This window comes from Macrobrachium nipponense, chromosome 1 (assembly GCF_015104395.2).
Source record: "Macrobrachium nipponense isolate FS-2020 chromosome 1, ASM1510439v2, whole genome shotgun sequence".
NCBI lineage: Eukaryota > Metazoa > Arthropoda > Malacostraca > Decapoda > Palaemonidae > Macrobrachium > Macrobrachium nipponense.
In genome coordinates this window covers 21,808,300-21,823,299 of record NC_087200.1, presented here as the reverse complement: position 1 = coordinate 21,823,299, position 15,000 = coordinate 21,808,300, and the positions used below count along the sequence as shown (strand labels likewise).

The following is a 15,000-nucleotide window of genomic DNA, read 5'->3' as shown; positions in this document are numbered from 1 at the left end:
TCAAGGCTTTTCTTCCAGTCCTCCCGTAAAACTCTTGCCAAAGCTCCTAACACAGTTTCTGTAGAGTAAGAAAGAACAGTCCTTTAAGAAATAAATACATTTCAGATCCTTGAATAAAATTTGAAAACATTAAATCAGGAACTGTAATAACAACTGAAAATTATAACTTTTAGTAAAATGATTTCCAAAGATAAAGAAGTAGTATCAGCTTTTGTTGTATTACGATCTGTTACTCAATGATGTAGCATGGAAAGTTTAATGCAACCGCCAAGTTAATATTTCTAGACACTCATATAAGATTTACCCAGAATTTATTCTCAAATGAGTGGTAAAAATTGGAGCAAGGTAAAGTTTTAGTGAGACAGATGGCATAGCAGAGACAAAAGGGAAAAGACAAAAATAAATCAAATAAGGCAATACAAATAAGAGAATCCTTGCCAAAAAGACGCTGTACATAACCTTTAGCACCATTTAAAGTGTGCCATGTAAGGCATAGGAAACATAGTTTGGAAATAATAATCAACAAAAGGGTTTCACATAATGCTCAAAATAGTTACATCTATGCATATGACAGTATTTCCAACTAAATTTTCGGCAAAGATAAAGATAATTCTTCTTCACCCTGGTATAAGATGAAACCTGAAAGACAATCAATGAGCCATTTTAAGTATTAAATGTTATATGCATACCAATTACAAGGAAAACTTACCATTCTGACATAATTCTTCAAGATAATCAGGATTTCTTGCAAGTTGCAAAATACATGAGGCTCCTTTGACCTTTTCAGGCATGTCTTCATACAGCATTTCCATGTATGAGTCCAACTCATTCAAGTTTGCTTGCTCATTCATGCCATCAGGAATATTTGGAACAGGATGTTCGAGACCCACATGGACTTCTGTAAAATACATGCAAGTAATATTCAAAACAACCTAAAAAGGTCCAACCTAGCATACATTATAAAATTACACACACAAAACAAAAAAGATGAACAATAATTATCAAATATGTACAGCTTTCAAAGAAAATACTATGTACATCAACGGAAACATCATCACAATTTTTCCTGATAGGCTCTTCATACACCTTGGCTGTGAAATTCTTAGTAACAGTATGTCAGCAGAAACCTTCTGTACTGAATCACTGATATGTATTTCAATTAGACCAATACCTTCCCCAGTCAAAAGCAATATCTTATTTAAGTAATTTGGAAGATTATTTTAAACGCACAAGGATAAATTACTAATACAATACCGAATTTAACATAAGATCACCTGCATGTTCACATAAAATGCCCATATCAGCAGCAAATTAGTTTTGTACTAAACATTTCATACAGATAATACTACTGTTCAGACATTTGAGAAAATTCTAATGACTTTTTAAAAAGAATTTTTATTCAAAACAGCAATACTAATTGTCATCAACTTGCAAGACAAGTATTATTAGTCAAGAGCATCCAAATTATCTATTAAAATTAAGAAAAAACACAAGAAGAAAAACTTACCTTTCCCAATTTCTTTTCTTGAAAGCAGATAGGTAATGAGGTGCTGAACTTCACTGAGTTTGGAAGGATGAATCAATTTACATTTTTCAACAACTTCTCTCGCTAGAGCAGCAACATCAGTATTGCTATCTAAACTCTTTAAACGTATAATTTTTTGACATTCCTGGAAAAGGCGAAAAAAAAATGTATTAAAACAAAAATGCTTGACGCCATTTAAATGTAGTAATCCCTATTATGCCTTGAGACTATGATCTGCACACTAAACAAGCTTTAGGATGAGTAAATTTCTCCCTGTGACAGAGCAAATAAGCACCAGCAATCTTATTTAAAGTTAAACATTGGAAAAGCTAGCTGGGTATTAATAACTTAATTAAAATAAAAAGACACCTACAGCATACTGTATATTAAGTACAGGCAGTCCCCGGGTTACGACGGGGGTTCCATTCTTGAGACGCGTCGTAAGCCGAAAATCGTCGTAAGCCGGAACATCGTCAAAAATCCTAAGAAAACCTTACTTTTAATGCTTTGGGTGCATTGAAAACTATGTAAACTGCATTCTTGTGGTATTTTTTATCAAAAAAACCTTCAAATATTGATTATTTTGCATTTTTGGTGTCATATTTCATCTGCCAGATGAGCGTTGTAGGCGTCGTAACCCTGGAACATGCGTTGTAACCCTGGAAATAATGTCTGATGAATATAATTGAAAAGCGTCGTAACCTCGGAACGTCGTAAGCCAAGACCGTCGTAACCCAGGGACTGCTTGTATACTGACTAAGTTTTGATTTTCAACTACAGGTACACTATATTGTAGTGTAATCTGCCAATATTTTTGGAACGATTTGCTACCCAATATTTCTAATATAGACTTGGTCTCTGAAATGCTGGAGCCGACAGTAAAAATATCACAGTATATAACTTGGTACAAAATCATTTCTAAATAAAGTGGACCACCCATATTTGCGTTCCCCAGATTCCCATACTCTCACATTCATGGATTTCTCTCTGGAACATATCACCTTATCATTCGCGGGAAACTCACCTGTTCGTGGTATTTTTCCATGAGAAATATCCACAAATTCCTGTCTTTTTTACCAATTTCATCAAAAAATGATATTGTTATGATACAATAAAGTTTGTTCATACTTACCTGGCAGATATATATATAGCTGTATTCTCCGAAGTCCGACAGAATTTCAAAACTCCCGGCACACGCAGTGGTCGGCCAGGTGGTAGTACCCATTCCCGCTGCTGGGAGGCGGGCGTCAGGAACCATTCCCATTTTCTGTCAGATATTTCTAGTGCCACTGTCTCCTGAGGGGAGGTGGGTGGGCACTTTGATTATATATATCTGCAAGGTAAGTATGAACAAACTTTATTGTATCATAACAATATCATTTTGTTGAACCTTACCTGCCAGATATATATATAGCTGAATCCCACCTTTGGAGGAAGGGGGAGACAGACTCGGATTTTGGGAAACAATTCCATTTACATGATTGATATCTTGGTTCCTTACCTGTTAGCATAGCTGACTTCGTGAGTACCGTCATCCAAGTCTGCTTCTGCTTTACTAGAGACTCCAGCAAGGTAGTGACCTGCGATGCTGTTGAGTTCTAGAGGATCTGTCAACAGGGGCGTGACCACAAAACAACTAGATCCTACATTATAGACCTCCAATTTTTTGGGTAATGCATTCCTAGAGGTGCCAGCAAAGACGTGACCTGTGTAGCTGGTGCGCTCTAATGAACTGTCACGGGGAGCGTGACCACGATGTGACAGATCATATAGGTGTTGATTAGACACCGAATGCTGTTAATGCTTCACTGGAGGTGCCAGCAAGGACGTGACCTATATAGCTGGTGCGCTCCAGATGATTTGTCAACGGGTACATGACCGCAATGTGACAAAAACATTTTACCCTATTATGAGGGAGAAGCAAAAACATTACCACCTGACCTAGCCTATCTGGTTAAACTTCGTATAACCAAGGCTAATGGAGGGAAGTCCGCCTAAGGCGGCCGACCCAAGACCACAATAAACTAAACACCTAAATAAGCATAATAAACTAAAAATAAAAAATAAAAAGAAATAAAATTAAAAAGTCCAAACTAACATATTATTTCCTAAATGATAGGAAGAGTGCTACTCTCTGTACCCAATATAGTGTCTGCTGCGACATATGGGCCCAAAGAGCAACAGTTTCTCGTATGTAGTCCTCACCTCCCGAAGGTAGTGAGAGGCAAACACTGAATCACTACGCCAAAATGTGGCATTCAAGATGTCATTAAGTGCCATGTTCTTTTGGAAGGCTACCGACGTAGAAATAGCCCTCACTTCATGCGCATTCACCTTCAACATTTTCATATCACTGTCTTGACAGGATGAATGCGCTTCCTTGATGGTGTCCCTCAAGAAAAAAGCCAAAGCATTCTTCGACATTGGTAAATTTGGCTTCCTTACCGAACACCACAAGTTATCCGAAAGACCTCTACAATCCTTAGTCTTCTTTAGGTAGAATTTTAGAGCCCTGACAGGGTACAGAACTCTCTCTGGCTCGCGCCCAATGATTTCGGCCATCCCTTTAATTTCGAAGGTCCTAGGCCAAGGGTTGGACGGATTTTCATTTTTTGCCAGGAACGTTGGGCTCAAGGAACAAACCGCGTTATAACCTTTTAAAGCCCACGTATTTGCTAATCGCTTGTACCTCGCTGACTCTCTTCGCCGTCGCCAGAGCAGTCAGGAAGATAGCTTTTCTAGTAACATCCTTCAGGGAAGCCGTATGCATAGGTTCGAATGGACTGGACATGAGGAACTTCAGAACTACATCCAAGTTCCAAGACGGCAACCTGGGTTGTTGAACCTTCGTTGTTTCAAAAGATCTCAAGAGATCGTGAAGGTCTCTGTTGTCCGCCAAATCCAGGCCTCTGTGCCTAAAGACAACTGAAAGCACACTCCTATACCCCTTGATTGTAGAGACTGCAAGTTTTAGAATCCCTTCTCAGATATAAAAGGAAGTCAGCAATCTGGCTCACAGAGGTCGTGGTGGAGGAAATGCCGTTCTTCTTGCACCAACTCCTAAAGACTGCCCACTTCGATTGGTACACTGCATTGGATGAAGCTCTTCTTGCACTGGCGATAGCTTTGTTTGCCACTGAACCTAGAAAAGCCTCTCGCTCTGGCCAACTTTTGGATAGTCTGAATGCAGTCAGACTCAGAGCGGAGAGATTTCTGTGGTACCTCTCGAAGTGGGGCTGTCTGAGTAGATCTGTCCTTACTGGAAGCGTCCTCGGGAAGTCTACTACGAAGGCCGTGACCTCTGTGAACCAGTCTCTCGCCGGCCAGAACGGGGCGATCAAAGTCATTCTCGTCCCTTCCGACGCCGCAAACTTTCTCATGACTTCCCCTAGGATCTTGAACGGGGGAAAGGCCGTTACAGGTCCCATCCCCGTCCAGTCCCAGAGAAGTGCGTCTATCGCCACTGCCGCTGGGTCGAGTACTGGGAGCAGTACAGTGGAAGCCTCTTCGTTCTGGACGTCGCAAAGATGTCCACTAGCGGACGTCCCCATAACCCCCACAGCTCTTGGCATACCTCCTGATGCAGAGTCCACTCGGTTGGCAGAAGTTGACCTCGTCTGCTGAGGAGATCTGCCCGGACGTTCTCTACTCCTGCTATAAACCTTGTAAGGATCGTGACGTCCAGTGCCCTTGCCCACAGCAAGATCTCCTTTGCCAGGGCAAAAAGGGACCGAGACTGTGTTCCTCCCTGCTTCTTCAAGTACGCCAGAGCTGTGGTGTTGTCTGAGTTGACTTGGACTATTCAATGAGAGACTTTTTCTTGGAAAAACTGGAGAGCTAAAAAGATGGCTGCCATTTCCTTTAGGTTTATGTGCCAGGACACCTGTTCCCCTCTCCAGGTGCCTGACACTTCTTCCCCCCCTAATGTTGCTCCCCACCCCGTGGTGGACGCGTCGGAGAACAACACTAGGTCGGGGCTCTGAAGCTTGAGAGACACGCCCTCCGACAACTTCACTGGATCTAGCCACCATTTAAGTGATGTTTTACCTCTCTTGAAATTTTTAAGCTCATATCCAGATTCTTGTTTTCTTTCCAATTTTCCTTGAGAAAAAAAATTGTAGCGTCTGAGGTGCAGTCTCCCCAAGGAAACAAACTTCTCCAGCGAGGAAATGGTCCCCAGCAGGCTCATCTATTCCCTCACCAAGCACGAATCTTTCCTTAGGAAGGCTGTCACTTTGTCTAAACATTGCTGCTGACGTCCCTGGGACGTAAAAGCTCGAAAAGCCACTGAATCCATCTGAATCCCCAGATACAAGATGGATTGGGTTGGAATCAGATGTGACTTTTCGAAATTCACCAGTAGTCCCAGGGACTTCACCAACGATAAAGTTGTTTGAAGATCCTTCAGACACCGCGCTTGAGTGGAGGCACGAATGAGCCAGTCGTCCAGGTACATAGAGACTCTGATATTTGCAAGATGAAGCCACCTCGCCACGTTCTTCATTAAAGTCGTGAAGATCATAGGGGCAGTGCTCAATCCGAAGCAAAGCGCCCTGAATTGATAAACTGTCCCTTTTAGGACAAACCGAAGATACTTCATCGACTGTGGATGGATGGGGACGTGGAAATACGCGTCTTGAAGTCTAATGAAACCATCCAATCGTTTGGTCTTAAGGTCCCAAGAACTGACTGAGGTGTCTCCATCTTGAATTTCTGCTTCTGTACGAACCGATTCAGACTGCTCACATCTAAGACTGGTCGCCAACTGACTGTTTTCAGCACCAGGAATATCCTGTTGTAGAAGCCTGGAGATTCCAGGTCTACAACCTGTTCCACCGCTCTCTTTTCCAACATCTGCTCGAGCAGATCGAAAAGGATTTGTTGCTTCTCCTGATGGTAAATAGGGGATATGTAAATCCTTGGGTGTCGTGCACAGTGGGGGAGTTTTCAAGAAAGGAATCTTGTACCCCCGCTTGATGACGTTGAGCGACCAGCTGTCGCCTTCCTTTCTATCCAAGCTTTTGAGAATAGTCGAAGCCTGGCTCCTACTGGTGGCTGAAGGATATCTGGTTCATTTCTTTCCTCTGATCTTAGCCGAGACTCTGCCTCTGGAACATGTACTTCCTCGAGAAGATGTTCTCGAGGAAACTCCACCTCGAAAGGGCTTCTGCTTCTTGAACGGTTGCGCCCGTGCCGACGTAGAAGAAACAACCGTACGTTTTGCCGACTGAGCTAGGAGGTCTTGGGTAGCCTTCTCTTGTAGACTGACAGCCAGATCTTTGACCATAGCCTGAGGAAAAAGATGGCTCGAAAGAGGCGCATACAACAATTCTGCCTTTTGAGAGATAGAGACCGCCTTTGCAGTAAAACCACAATAGGCCGCTCTCTTCTTCAAAATCGAAGTGCAGAAGTGCGAAGCCAACTCCTCCGAACCATCCCTGACGGCCTTGTCCATGCATGCAAGCACGCTGGACAGCTCCTCGAGGATAAGCGAATCAGGACTACGCGACCGGTTATCCAAGACCCCTAAACACCAATCCAAAAAGTTGAAAACTTCTATCGTACGGAAGAGTCCCTTCATATGATGGTCCATCTCAGAAAGGGTCCGGGGCACTTTCGTCGTCAACAAAAGGGATCTCTTCGGTGCATCTACCAAGGTAGCGAAGTCACCTTGGGACGACGAGGGGGCTCTAAAACCTATCTCCTCCCCTGTCTCATACCAAAGACCTGCCTTACCTGTCAGTCTTGAAGGGGGTAGGGCGAAAGCGTTCTAACCACCGATCCAAATCAAATAACCAAAAAATCAATCGGGATACTCAAGTGACCAAAAGAGTTCCAAAATCCAATGACGGAGGTGCAGAAAACACTTGTTGGCTGCACCGGCGACAGAAAATATCTGACAGAAAATGGGAATGGTTCCTGACGCCCGCCTCCCAGCGGCGGGAATGGGTACTACCACCTGGCCGACCACTGCGTGTGCCGGGAGTTTTGAAATTCTGTCGGACTTCGGAGAATACAGCTATATATATATCTGGCAGGTAAGGTTCATGAACAAAATGCACTTCATGATAAAACTATAGAAAAAACAGGTAAAAAATTTTAGTGGGTTTTTCTCGAGTTTTAACTAACAAATAGGCAGTTTTAAGCGTTTTCATAGGGGTTCCAACTATTCACGGTGGGGGGGGGGGGGGGGGGGGAGGGGGGGGGGGGGGGGGGGGGATCGGTTTCGGTACACATCCCCCATGAATATGGGAGGGACCTCTGTACTTGTAATTGTTAGACAGCTCTTGATAACAATCCTAGCAATGCAAAATTCCACAGCAGTCATATGTAGTATCTTTAAAACATCACAGGAAATACATTCATAAAGTAACATTTAAACTTTTAAAACAATCATCAGATTTTTGTCAGCAAGTCAAGTGAAACATTCTCTCTTTTAAAAATGAAAAAAAAACTGTTACCATAATTCTTAGAACAGTACTTTTTTAAACCACACACAACTTTTACAAAAAGAATAAAAACATAATTAAAAATCTATAAATTATACTTCATACATACCTTTCTGTCACCTAACATGGGATCTCCCAGCTGCCCAAGAATGGTTGCTTCCAACTCATAATTAACTATTAATGCTTTCTCTGTCGGATGAACGTCTAAAGATCCAACCTTAACTTTTCTGGAAATAAAAATGCAGAGTGAAAAGATACAAAGTAAACTTGACAACCCAATGACAAGGTAGTTTTCAACAAGTTTTCTACAATGCAGACCTGTATATGACTTAGCTTCCAATCTAAAATGTATGTAAAGGAAAGTACACACCTGGATAGTATGTTGAATAAGTTGCAGAACTCAAATTGTCTTCGCAAAAAATGTAAAACTGCCTATACATCAAGTAAAGTTACTGATTATTTTACCACCAAGATAAAGAAAATTTTTATGTGACTGGCAATCTACTAAATCTAGTAACTTACATGCTACTTGTTTTTCACATTTATGATTTGTGTTTATTACATCTATACTCATGTTGAAATTACATGCATCTCTTTTTTTTTTAGTTTTACAAAAAATTATCAATTCCTTTAATACATACAAATACGTACTAAATAATGCACAATAAAACTTTGGATTTACTACCAGATTTATTAACCTCTCAAAATTTACACATCATCTTCCACTACATTATTTAATATTAATTTAAAATTCCAACTAATATTTTGGTAGGAAACACATAATACTGTAGTACTTAGGAAACTATAAGTCTTGCAACTTTAGGCAGACAAAATTCCCTTTCTCCTAATACATATATAATCTTTAATACCCAGATAGAAAACAAACTTATGCAGAAAACGTCAAGAGTAACATCATAAAGAACTTAAGCATTCAGAATTTTTAAGAGAAATGATTCTAAAGTGTGACAGAGTTGGTCTGGAAGCATAACATGAAACACAACTCAAACTGCCTTTGGCTTTACTGCGGAGGCTCTTCAGTCAGTGTCCCTCTTGATAGACCGAATGCAAAGCACAGTCCATTCAGAAATCCAGTTCTTTATTCTAACACAAAATAATCAACTAACTATTTACCAAAACCTTATTAAGAAAACACTAGAATTACCAAGATAACAATTTCAAATATACAATACATAGGCTACTTTTAAAATTTGTCATTTGTTCCTACATGAATACAAACCATTGGTCTTTACATAGGAAGACTTACTAACTGATGGGAGGATCTGAGTAGACTTCCTAACCAAATGGAGGTTTGCCTCACCTTGGACTTTTTCCTGGTCATGCATTGTCAAGCAAAGGAATCAGTGCCATGCCTCTGATCAGGGGAACACAAGTGTGCTCGACTGTCAGACTTCTGGGCTTTTCAAAGAAAAGGGTGTGAAAGCAGCATCAATCTGAAAAAGGCTCGGAAGAACGTTGTGTCAGAGACAATAAAACTAAGATAAGTAACGGGTTAGCTTAGTGTCCATCCCTCTCTCCCCTTGCTATAGAGAAGGCAGGATTTGCTTCTATTAGGTCATAGCAATGAAAAAATAGAATGGCTGATCACTCACCTGCATCAGTGTCCATCCAGCATATGATGGTCTGGAAACCTATCCTCTGCCTGCCGTGACAAGAAGGTACAAGAAAACAGGAGTGAAGCCAGTCACACAAACTTTCACTTCTACTATTGTATATACATCTTAGACAAGATGATACCTGTCCTGTTGGGGGAACTGGATGAGCTACACAACTTGTTGAGCAGCCACCATAGGACCCAAGGAAAAGGTGTCCAAGAACCTATGAGCAATGTCCCTCAGGTGAAAGGAGGTGAATGTCATCTGATGCAACCACATTCCTGCTCTCAGCAACTGATATACCGGCTGGTTCTTCTTGAATGTGAAGGAGGGTGCAATGCCATAACTTTGTGAGCTCTGAGCTGGAATGTAATAGAGTCCTCCTCATTTGATGTTGAGTGTGCCCATTTAATAGCTTCACAGAGCCAGAATGATATTGTGTTCTTGGACACCTCTTTCTTGGTCTTGCCAGTGCTAACAAAAAGGTGTTCGACATTCAGGCCTGAGTTGCTGAGTCCTTTAAGATAGCACCGCAGCACTCTAACTGGACAAAGAAGCACCTCTTCTGGATTGTTACCTACAAAGTGCTCTAGGGAAGAGATCAAACAGGACTTGAATCTGCTATCAGAGACCAATGGATTCTGAGTCTTCGCAACTAATGACAGGATAAATTTGGACAAAACAGATCCTCATCCCCTCGAGTGTTTAACGTTATAAGAAGACCACGAAGTGTGCCTGCTCTCTTTGCCTATGCCAGGGTAAGCAGAAAAACAATCTTCAGGGTTAGATCCCTGTCTTAGGACTATGGTAGAGGCTCATAAGTTGCATGAGTCAGGCTTCAAAGGACGAGTCACATACCACTCAGGACTCAGGAAGCCTGAGTTCCCTGGGAGGGCAAGACTTTTTAAAGCTTCTTATCAGCATGGAGATCTCCCATTAGGAAGAGAGATCTATGTCTTTTAGATGTAGGACCAAGCCCAGGGCAGCTATGTAGCCCTTAATTGCTGAGACAGAAAGATACTTCTTTTGGCGAAGGAAGACTAGAGAGTCCGCTACCTGCTGTGAACAGTGGCTCTAGCTGGAGAGAAACCCATTTCACGACACCAACCACAGAAGATCCCCATTTCCTTTGATAGATATCTGCAGAGGATTTCCGAAGATATCCGGACATCTCTAATGCTGTTTGGCAGAATAGTCTCTTACTTGTAGGAGACGATGGATAGCTTCATCCGTGAAGAGATAGGGACTCTACCGGCTGGTGGAGCCCCTCTACATGGGGTTGGCAGAGGAGGCTGTGCACCGGGTGATTTCTCTCAGTATACCTCAGTTAGCAGAGCCTGCAGGTTTAAGTGCCTCACCATGTGGCCATTTGGGAGCCACCAGGGTCATTCTGAGATTCATGGTGATCAGAACAGAGGAAAAGACAGAACAGAGGAAAAGCATAAGCATCAAGACTGTCCCATGGGTCCTGAAAGGAGTCCTCCGCTGCAGCCCAAGGATCTGGGATGACTGAGCAAAACACCGGCAACTTCCTGTTGTGTTGTGTTGCAAAGAGATCTATTACTGGTAATCCCCAACATTGAACTATTTTTCCATGACGTCTGGGTGTGGGGACCATTCTGTCCCTATTACTTGACCATGATGGGTGAGCTTGTCTGCCACTACAAACATGATTTTTGCCTGGGGTGTATCTGGCTCACAACTCCACTGAGTGTGCTACTGCCCACTTGCGCCATCAACTGAGGATGCTGAAGACACATCAGTCTTCCTTGTTTGTTTGACGTCTGCCACTACCATAGTATTGTCACTCACGAGTACCATGGAGTGCCCCATTACTAGATACTGGAACTCCTGGAGAGCTGGGAGGGCTGCCTTGAGCTCCAGGATGTTGATGTGCCGATAGACTACAGGTAATGTTCAAGTTATGATAATTCGTCTTATGATAATCCAGTTTTACGATGGGGATTAGCAATTAATACTGATACAACTATTTGAAAATATTCTAAAATTTTGGTCGTAACAGGTACAGGCAATAGCGTACAATCAGGCAGCAAGAGAGACCAAATTACAATAGCCTAACTTCTTTACCTCTGCATCTTTATCCCTTCTAGTTAAATAAGTTAAAAAAAAAAAAGTGAAAGAGAGTGATAAAAGTATTGTTTTAATGTTATACTGAATGAGAAACAACTTCTTTTCTGAGTACAACCAAATTGGATAAGAACATCCGTTTTGTTTGTATTTCAACCATCATACAATAGTAAACAATTACCGTAGTTTTGTTATAAATGATGTTATGTGGAATAGAACTGATATACATATTTTTATGTAATAACTTTATTCACTATGGATAAAATAGCAGCAATGAAATATCCTGTTAAATGTAAACTGCAAGTTGTAGCTGTAGCTGAGAAAACAATGTTTAAGCTGATAATGACTATTATCGTGCATCAGCAACAAGGCTAAAACTCCCATAAACTTTGATATGCCATCAAACACAACTGAAGATAAAATTAAGAGAAAAGTATTTTAATCAAAACTTCTGGGCAGGAAAGAACACATTTTAATGTTGTTTTTGTGCTGATACAAGATAAATAACGTATCACTCTTATTATGATGAAATCAAGTGAAAATGGCTAACAGAATCACTTAACTTTTTTACACAATAAACATACCCAACACAATCTATTAAAAAAATTTAGTACAAAAACATATTTCGACTTAAAAGCACGTTGTATAACAAAAAATTACATTGTCTCATATGAGTAGAGTATCTAGATATTCATTTATGTTAACAACAGCAAGAAAATTTGCTCAGAATTGAGCTAAATATGGCAAAATAAACTCAAATTTGCCATCAGCTGATTTTCAAACCAAAACATTGACTGCTATGTTAATATTTTATAATAATACAATAATATGAGAATTCATATACTAATATTATTGAAGACAGTGAAGTAATGTACAACTTTTAAAAAGATTCATAAAAAAGATGCATATTTGTCTTGTTTGTATTTTATAATTATATGTAGCAATCAGCAGCCAGACACCATTCAATTATGCCGACATATTACTGAATACAGTGAAGTAATGTACACCTTTTTAAAAGATTCACAAAAAAGATGCATATTCATTATGTTTGTATTTTATAATTATATGTAAACATCATCAGCCTGACACCATTCAATTACGTATGTTCAATTTCTTTTTGTACTGAATTATCACACTGTCTGATTCTCATTTCTTGTTTAATTTCTTTTTGTACTAAATTATCAAAAGTCAATCTGCATTGAGCCTAGAGAATTTGCTGATATTAATAATTACTATACCGTATAAAGTAGTATACTGTGTAGTGTAGGTTAGGCTACCAAATGTGTAAAGATGGTGCTGATAACACAAGTGTAAGCTAAGCTATTTTTGAGACACGATTTTTCCAACAAACGATGGGTTTTTTGGAACCTAACCTCATCGTAAGTAAGAGAATGCCTGTACAAGGTTTAGGCTTAGATGATTCTTGGGTTTGCATGTTATCTAAGAATAAGAACAAATATATCATAAATCCTAAAATAAGAACAGACATATCAGAATTCTTCAATTATAACAAAAAGAAAAAATCCAGATGAAGTGACTAAAACAGCCAGAAAACAATCGGGCAGAGGAAGGAATATTGCAACCGGTCTCGACGAAGGCTATAAGGCAAGTGGTTATGCGACTCAGTGAAGAGAGGTGGTGAGGATATCCCTCGCGTCTCCCACTGGCAGTGCAACTACTGAACAGCCTTGCTGTGCAGAAAAGCCTACCCCAGCTTGCACTGAAGGTAATTTCTACGTAAAGACCAATGGTCTGTATTTGTGTAGGAACAATAACATAAGGTAAAATACCGAATGGACAGCCTCTACCACAGCGCGACCACCTTCCCGAAAATCGGAAATTATGGCCTTAATTTGTGACTTGGGAGAAAAAACTTAGTTCGAGAGGAAAGTAGAGGTCTCGAGGTGTTGCTTCGACGGACACTGGCTCTTGACTAATGTCTAGCCTGGGTTACAGGACTTGTTAAAGTACTGTTTTGGGAAGGTGGTCGCTCTACAGTAGGGGCCGGCCATTCGGTATTTTACCCTCCTGCGTATGCAACATATCATGCGCAGATGATAAATATAAGAGAAGAGAAATTAGGTACTAGGTATATCACATAGGTAGCCTAGGTATAGTATCACATAGGTAGCCTAGGTATCTCACTGTATATTCCCTTTGCCAGTTCTGCTCAGTTCTTGGTTTCTCTTTGATGCAACACCAGAAAATAGGCCCACCTAGCCTATATGACGCATCAGCTTACTAAAAGGCCAGATGATAAAGAAATTCCTCATAGTAGCTACCTATTGCAATCCTGTCCCAATAAAAATCATTGCTTAGATTAACCTGAATAAGGAACCAATAATAAAACATCGGCACTTATGCTAATATGAAAGTTAATAAATATAGGTTAATTTTTAGATTACTGCTCCGAATTACGCTCATATAGGGTATACCTACTACTAAGGTACAGGTACCTAGGTATCCCTAAGGTAGCTAAGATAACTTTCGCCAAAAGTTCATATTACCCTCCTATAGGTACTAAAATCATGCTTACTTTTTCAGGTATCTAGCATCTTCAACTTGCATTGTGCTACTCATAAGAGGCCCGTCTCGTCTTTCTAGAAGCACAGTTAGTGGGGAGGAATTATTGACTGATACTGCAGGGGTTTTCTGCTCCCCGTCGTAAGCATTCCAGACAGCTTCTGTCAAATGAAATTGATCAAAACAAACATTGGGTGTGTTCTTTCCATTATGCTTCACCAATTTTTATCATAAACAATACAGGTAACATAGACTGTAATAATTTTATGAATTTTTAAATAATTTTGTAATTTTTATAAATGTACTTTGATAAGTAACATAACAATTTCACAATTATTTAGTGATTAACGGCACCAAATATTGGCAAGTAATGTTTCCTAACTAACAACTGAGTTATTAGGTTAATTTTACATAGATTTGTTCATAGAGGGTGTCACTGTCGACTATTAGAGTTTGTTCTGTTTCATTCGATGACTTATTCTTACCGGATTATCTTAAAACATGTGGTGCGAATAATCAGTGACATTCATCTTTTATCAAACAGAAGACAGGTTCTTCTTAAGTGAACTCTCAGAAATTCTCGAGTTGTCCGCTCAATAAAATTATAGAGTATGGATGAAAGGTTTTATACAGCTATTCCTAAAGTTACATTACAAATATAATATTACAGTAAGCCGACCATATGTTATTAAATGTAACCTCAAGATGTTACAATGCTACATTAAATTGGATATCGCCTCCGGAAAATTGAAACTGTTGTAAATGGTGTAGCTGAATAACCCATCAGCCGATTGAACTTAGT

General features: G+C 40.3%; 1 protein-coding gene across 1 annotated transcript in view; it reads right to left on the bottom strand.

Moving 5' to 3' along the window:
• LOC135219166 (kinesin-associated protein 3-like) overlaps positions 1–14,379 on the bottom strand; it is a 77,261-nt gene extending 62,882 nt beyond the window's left edge. Inside the window, 5 exon segments of the mRNA XM_064255697.1 lie at positions 1–58; positions 710–898; positions 1,508–1,670; positions 8,084–8,201; positions 14,212–14,379. The exon segment at positions 1–58 is cut by the window's left edge and continues 79 nt beyond it. Of these exon segments, the coding sequence (XP_064111767.1) occupies positions 1–58; positions 710–898; positions 1,508–1,670; positions 8,084–8,201; positions 14,212–14,255 (572 nt within the window). The 5' untranslated portion in view covers positions 14,256–14,379.
• Between the last annotated feature and the right edge of the window lie 621 nt (positions 14,380–15,000).